Source organism: Tarenaya hassleriana, unplaced genomic scaffold (genome assembly GCF_000463585.1).
Source record: "Tarenaya hassleriana unplaced genomic scaffold, ASM46358v1 Cleome19, whole genome shotgun sequence".
Taxonomy (NCBI): Eukaryota; Viridiplantae; Streptophyta; class Magnoliopsida; order Brassicales; family Cleomaceae; genus Tarenaya; species Tarenaya hassleriana.
This window is the reverse complement of record NW_010965304.1, coordinates 452,039-458,339: the sequence shown is the minus strand read 5'-3', so window position 1 is coordinate 458,339 and position 6,301 is coordinate 452,039. Positions and strand designations below refer to the sequence as shown.

General features: G+C 38.9%; 2 protein-coding genes and 1 long non-coding RNA gene across 8 annotated transcripts in view; 2 read left to right on the top strand and 1 right to left on the bottom strand.

Moving 5' to 3' along the window:
• LOC104810803 (transcription factor MYB59) overlaps positions 1-901 on the top strand; it is a 1,424-nt gene extending 523 nt beyond the window's left edge. For 3 of the 4 annotated variants that reach the window (XM_010537224.1, XM_010537225.2, XM_010537228.1), the window contains exons 2-3: positions 1-43; positions 131-901. The exon at positions 1-43 ends at the window's left edge or, in 2 of these variants, runs on beyond it. In XM_010537224.1, coding sequence (XP_010535526.1) covers positions 1-43; positions 131-662 — 575 coding nt within the window. In that variant the 3' untranslated portion in view covers positions 663-901. Of the gene's footprint in view, positions 46-130 lie in introns of all 4 variants that reach the window. The other variant, XM_010537226.1, reaches the window with a different exon arrangement.
• LOC104810804 overlaps positions 1-2,550 on the bottom strand; it is a 4,385-nt gene extending 1,835 nt beyond the window's left edge. The window contains exons 1-5 of one of the 2 annotated variants that reach the window (XR_002024056.1): positions 2,288-2,550; positions 2,145-2,195; positions 504-658; positions 245-368; positions 1-58 (exon numbers count right to left, since the gene is read on the bottom strand). This is a non-coding gene — a long non-coding RNA (uncharacterized LOC104810804). The remainder of the gene's footprint in view (positions 59-244; positions 369-503; positions 659-2,144; positions 2,196-2,287) is intronic. The other variant, XR_002024057.1, reaches the window with a different exon arrangement.
• A 722-nt stretch (positions 2,551-3,272) lies between these two features.
• LOC104810801 (very-long-chain (3R)-3-hydroxyacyl-CoA dehydratase 2) lies at positions 3,273-5,965 on the top strand. Of its 2 annotated transcripts, none has more exons than XM_010537223.2 (9): positions 3,273-3,519; positions 3,600-3,685; positions 4,035-4,082; positions 4,193-4,281; positions 4,455-4,508; positions 4,887-4,954; positions 5,106-5,152; positions 5,248-5,345; positions 5,673-5,965. In XM_010537223.2, exons 1-9 carry the CDS (start codon positions 3,461-3,463, stop codon positions 5,793-5,795), a joined length of 672 nt encoding a protein of 223 aa, XP_010535525.1. In that variant the 5' UTR covers positions 3,273-3,460; the 3' UTR covers positions 5,796-5,965. The 2 variants fall into 2 exon arrangements, with proteins under 2 accessions (XP_010535525.1, XP_010535524.1); XM_010537222.2 differs by having other exon boundaries at positions 5,106-5,173.
• Positions 5,966-6,301: the final 336 nt, after the last annotated feature.

The window sequence follows — 6,301 nt, the reverse complement described above, 5'->3', positions numbered from 1 at the left end:
AAGAGCGTCTTGTCCTCGAGCTTCACGTCAAGTGGGGAAACAGGTCTGAAGAATCTATCTATATAAAAAGAACAAACCCAAGACTCGTTAATCAATCATTTGATGCTATAACAACAATTCACATATGCAGGTGGTCAAAAATCGCCCGGAAATTGCCGGGACGAACAGATAACGAGATAAAGAACTACTGGAGGACCCATATGAGGAAAAAGGCTCAAGAGAAGAAGCGTTCCATGTCCCGAACCTCATCATCTTCCAACTGTTGCTCATCAACAGCTACCACTGCTACTACTCAAGACTCGTTGCAGTCGCCGGATTCTGGTTCTGGAAAGGCTAGCTTTTACGACACTGGTGGCTTTGACGGAAAGCTGAATCAAGAAGTGGAAGATTGTGAAGGAGGATACTCTATGGATGACATATGGAAAGAAATTGATCAGTCTGAAGCAAGCATCCTTAAACCGGTAATAGATATCTACGCAGAACAAAGTTGTTACTTGAATTACCCTCCTCTGGCTTCTCCAGCATGGGAGAGCTCCTTGGATTCTATATGGAACATGGAAGCAGATGAAAGTAAGATGTCCTTTGCCATTGACCAGTTTCCTCACTATTCTGGATACGTCCGATCATCATCATCGTCACCATCATCATCCTTAGCAGGCTAATTAGGATTTTATTCATTTAAAAATTTGTTTATATGAATATAAGATAACGGTAATAGCTTCCATACCAAAAACCCACTGTAACCATCTCATCTATAGTCAGCCTATGTGTCTGTGTTTGCTCTGATATGTTTGCTTTCTAGAGTGAATGGAAAGAATTCCTGTCCAGTTCTCTTTTCCACAAAAGAGAAGCTATGTTTATGAATACTAATGTGTAATACAAGTTAGACTTCTCAGCTTAATCTATCATTCCCCTCAGTTTTGAAGTTGTTGATATGATACCCATAACTAGAGAAGAAAAAAGGATGGTTTTTTTGGGTAACCGGATGTCTGGACCGAGGTCCAAACTAATCCTGAAGGCGGAAGCAAACTATGAGATTGAAATTATTCTCCCCTCCCCAACTTGAGGCTCGAATTCGGGTGGAATAGACACTTTGTATCCCGTCTCACCGGTTGAACCATCCAAGTTGGGTAAAAAGGATGGTTGTTGATATGATTCAAAACGAATGACTTGAAGCGTTTACATATTCACCTCCTAATGATCGAGAGAATAGGGTTGACTTGTAAAGCTTAACCAAGTGGGAAACCTACTTTCTGAAAGGGAATGTATTCTTATGCTTTCTTATTATGTGATTAGTATTTAAGAAATTGCTTAGAGATATGGTTTTCATGAAAGCTCAATCCCACTCTTTGTAGTAATAAGCCCATCTTTTTATTCTTTTATTTATATTGTGATGCGCTACGACTCTGCAGCTTCAATGGTCCAACTTGAGAACAATGGCTACCCAGAAACAAGTAAACAATCATTTGCCAAAAGTAAGAAGAGTGGCCCAATGACAGAACATAACAGAAGAAGCAAATTGGAACAAGAAACTCCAAAGAATTTGCTACTTCTGACCCACACACAATCTCTGTTTTATTTTCTCTCTCTATCAGTGACATGTTACCCGAATTCACCTATGCCATAATGCCATATGCATAAACGGATCCATCTGTGACTAAGGGACACGTGTTTCTGGTTCGAAATTTTCAATATTTTGTTTTTGAAATTTTAATGTTTTTTTATGATAGTTGGCACAAAAAAAAATATTTTGGTGATTAGAGAATGCTAACCAAAGCATATCTTTCTTCATGGAATTTAAACAATGAAGAACAGGGAAGAAAAGAAATATGAAAGGGAACAAAAGGAGGTGAACATGCTGATTCTCTCAAACCATTTAAGAGATACAGACACAAATAACCCATAAAACACAAAAGAAAACCTCGACAAAGACAGCCCTGATTGATTCATATCTTATAACTTCAAAGTGAAAGATTTGATGAAAAATCAGGGCCTGATCTTTGAGTTACCAATCCAAAATTAGGGTTGCGATTCAGTGTTGGGAACTTAAACCACAGTACATCAGGTAAAATCCGCATCAGTTGGATGAATGAGAGGCACGAAGAAATTGATCGATGTATAGCACTGAGTCCCCAGGAACTTACCCGGTTGTCCGTACGAAATTCGAAATCAATTGCGGATGCGATCCTCATACGCTGCGACACAAAATTGACATAAAATTTCAAAAATCCAAAGTTTAGATGCCGAAGAAAAGACTGTAAACCAAAACGAGAAAGCGGAATCTCACTGGGGTCCATATGCATAGGAATTCTCTGTTCACCAGACTCTCTCGTCATCGTGTCGAGACGGAATCGGCAGGCAAGAGTTCGTCGCAAAAGCCGATCGCATCCATATATCGGAAAATCTGAGGTTTGCTTCGGCCTCCCGGTGTCTGGATGCCGAGAAAACGGAAGAAATTGAGAAGAAAATGGCGATAGGAATCTAGTCGGCGAAGGCTAAAGCCTAAATTGCGATCATGTCGTCGCCGCAGAGGACGAAAAACGACATCGTTTCTCGTAACTGAGGACACTGTTTTCGCGCGCAATAAAAACGATATTTATGGGATGAAGTGCTAATTTTGGTCTATGGTAACTAGGGTGGCCATTTCGGTTATTAACCGAATAACCGAGCCGAACTGAATAAGATATAATCGTATTCGAACCGAATCCGACATCAAAACCGAATGGTTATGATTTACTTAAATCCGAAAAACCGAAACCGAAATGAACCGAATAAAAAATAACCGAAAAAACCGAGAGAATAACCGACATTTTCTTTGGAAAATTAAACTTTTTACCAAAACCGAACCGAACCGGAATTTATATAAAAACCGAATGGTTATAGTTTTCTATAACCGAAATAACCGAACCCGAATATAACCGAACCGAATCCGAACCGAAACCTGAATTGGCCACCTTAATGGTAACAATTTGAAATTGTTCGTAAGAAACGAAATATTTATTAAATAAGATTGCATTATAATTATTAGAAAGGATGAAATAATTACACCGTGCATTATAATTCTTTACCAAAAAAATATCAAAGGTAAAATAGCAAATTATCTTCAACTCAACTAGTTATTTCTCAAAACCTTTATAATATATATTCAAAAAATAATTGGTATTTACATTTTTTAAAAATAATTGACCAAATCATTATATATAAATATTTTTTATTTTGTTACATGTGTAATCTTCCATATATAGGCGGAACAATGTAATGTATTGCACGGAATGAAGGCACGCATTGATGATTCAGGACCACACGAGCGGGACGTAGCTTCAATCTTCTCTCGCTCGCCATCAATTCCATTCTTCACACCACTACCACTTTTCCCGAGCTTCTCTCCATCTGGAATCCTCCGCCGGGATTCACATCGCCGCCGGAGAAATACTCCTTACGTCCAGGTTTCTCGCCGGAGATGTCGCCGTTCGTAAAGTTTTATCTCTTCGCTTACAACTCCCTACAGGCCTGTGCTTGGTCTCTCTCTCTCTCTCTCTCGCTTCTTCGTTGGATATTCATGAGATTTTTGTCCGATTATGGTGATTTTTGTTTGGCAGGACGATTTCCCTTCTGAAGATCCTGAGCAGCGTTGTGTCGAGCAAGACGATAGACGGAGCTTACGCCTCTGCTGGAGACCTAATAAGTTAGTCAAATTTCTCATTCTTTATCGGTTATGGTTTTGATTTTTTTTTCCTGTAAATATTGGAGAATACAGAGATTTATGTGTTATTTTTGTTAGATTTTCCTCGATTGTGTTAGGAGTTTTAGTGTTCTACTGCAAGAAAACTGCAATTTGCAATGTATGTATAAACTTAGTCTTTGATCAATTTAACATAGCAACATTCCTTTGCAATTTGACACTAAATTGCATCAGCTACTGAAGTGAAGTGATGTGGGAATTCCACGGTTATAGCCTTATAGGTAGTAAGTTGGATTGATGAATTGATGGTTTCTGAAATGGCCCATGTTGTCTCTGGTTTTTGCTTGTTAAGGTGTGATACAAACTGTTGCTGTTGCTGAAGTTCTTCATGGAGCCATAGGTAATATACTGGTTGGATTTTTGTGATTTTTCCGGTTAATTTCCTTCTCTTTTGGCTTCATGGGTTCGTTCATTTCACCGGTTAGCGCTTCTATTCTATTTGCATATAAGGCATTGTTCCCAGTGGAGCTTTGTCTCCCTTGATGCAATGGAGTGGAAGAACACACTTCATTTTGGCAGTTGTTCGGCAGGTGAAAGAGGTTTGTGCTTAAAATTCTGCACCTATGAAGAACGCCTTCGCTGTCTTCAAGTTCGAAAAAAACTGGTCCTAGTTTCAATCCGTTGGTTTCAATTGCAGAAAATATTAAACATCTTAGGAGAAACTGCTACAGCGAAGATATTGGAGTAATTTAATCTTTTCATTGTTCTACAGGTCCAGGACTTGCCATGGTTGCCTATAACACTTGTTGCTTGGTGTCTAGGGGAGGTGAGTTTTTCCCTGCTTATGCTCCCCGAAAAAACTTATATAGTTTGGCTCTTATCATGTCAATCTTCCCAAACAAGTGCCTACAGGTTTTGACAACTTCGAGACACCTGAAAAGTAACATGTATCTGATTCAGTCTAATGAGAATAGATCTCGTAATATATTTTTTCCACGAGAATACGCCTTGAAATATCGGAATATCCATTGCATATGGTGATGTGCTGAATTCCAGCATCGGTCAATTCTGACATCTAAAGTATGTCTCTAAGCAATGTCAGTAGAAAGAAGGAAAGCAAATCGGAGGAATTTGTTGGAGGTAAATGATGTACTAACAGTTCTATCGTTTCGCTGAGCAATCTTATCGATGGAACTGGATGCAGATGATTAGATACCCTCACTATGCTTTCAATTGCTTTGGTAGATGTCCGTTTTGGCTAATCTATCTCAGGTACTGTCGAACTTTTATGTTGTTTTGGTATCATCAATATGCTATAACCTGCATGAAGAAAATGCTGGATTCAATTAATTTACGAGTTTATTTGCATCGCAAGAATTGAATTCCTTAGGATTCTGATTGGAAAACCTTGCGCCCTTTCCAGGTATACTGCATTCATTGTGAACTTTCCCCTCGGACTAGTCGGGGAAGGTGAGATGCATGATGTTCTCTGTTAGTTCTTGAGACAATTCACAAGATATAATCCATTCTGCGTTTTCTGTCGTTGACTTTAGCATGTTCTGCAGTGTGGATCATGTACCAAGCACTTCCATACATAAAGGACAGGAATCCCTATTCAAATTTCTTCAGCAATTTTCCGTTCACCTACTACGATTTCCTCCGGGTATGTTCATAATTCTTTTCCCTATCCCCCCAACGAGATCCTATCCGCACTAGAAGAAGCGTATCTTGGTAAATTCTTGCACAGCAGTTTAGCAGCAGCATCTATCCTGGGAATTAGTTGATCTCATTGGTTCATGTTGTCCTGTTATTATGCTTGTACGTACCCAGCAACCATATAATCTTTTATGCATGTCGGAATGGCACCTTCCCGATTTTTCATTCATACTAGGGCCGGTTATTTCAGTAATATGGAAACCTATACACATATATATATATATATACACACTTCTGGATACATGTTATAATTGTTCAATTTCCATGCTTACAGGTTGGCCTGATGATCTATCCATTCCTTTGGTTGAAGCTTTATCTTCATATGGTCAGACAAAGGAAGGCTAAGCTCGGGAGATCTGATCATGATAAACATGAGGGCAAGAGAAAGAGAATGTGAAGACTCTTTTTCATTGGTCCTCTTAACCAAATCATCTATCTATCTATATGCCACCTTTGATTTTCCCAGTGTTGGTTTCCTTCTTCGCCGAACTATTTATTCTCATTGTTTGTTGATTTATTAAATGTTTTCAAGGATTTATCAAGGAAAAATATTTGGCTTTGTTAAAACTAGAGATGTCAATTAAGCCCGAAGTCCGAAATCCGGCCCGAGTCCGCCCGAAAATTATAAGGACATGGGCTTATAAAAAATGTAGGCTCATTAAACTTCGGGCTTTCGGGCCTCGGGCCAAATGGGCTACGGGCCGGTCGGGCCGGGCCAGTCGGGTCTCGGGCCGGGCTTGAGGCCCGTTAATTTTTTTTTGTTTTTTCTAACCTTCTTTTCTAAACCAAAGTTTTACCTCTATACTTATAAATATGTGTGTCTAAATATATATATATATATATTTGAACCAAATGATGAACTTTTATATCTTGGTTCCAATTAAACTTTTTAAAGTGACGGGA

Coding starts and splice junctions, on each gene's coding strand:
- LOC104810801 (XM_010537222.2), top strand. CDS start 3,461: ATGTCGCCGTTCGTAAAGTTTTATCTCTTCGCTTACAACTCCCTACAG. Junction 4,509..4,886: donor TTGCTTGGTGTCTAGGGGAG/GTGAGTTTTTCC, acceptor AACTGGATGCAG/ATGATTAGATACCCTCACTA. Junction 4,955..5,105: donor TTTTGGCTAATCTATCTCAG/GTACTGTCGAAC, acceptor CGCCCTTTCCAG/GTATACTGCATTCATTGTGA.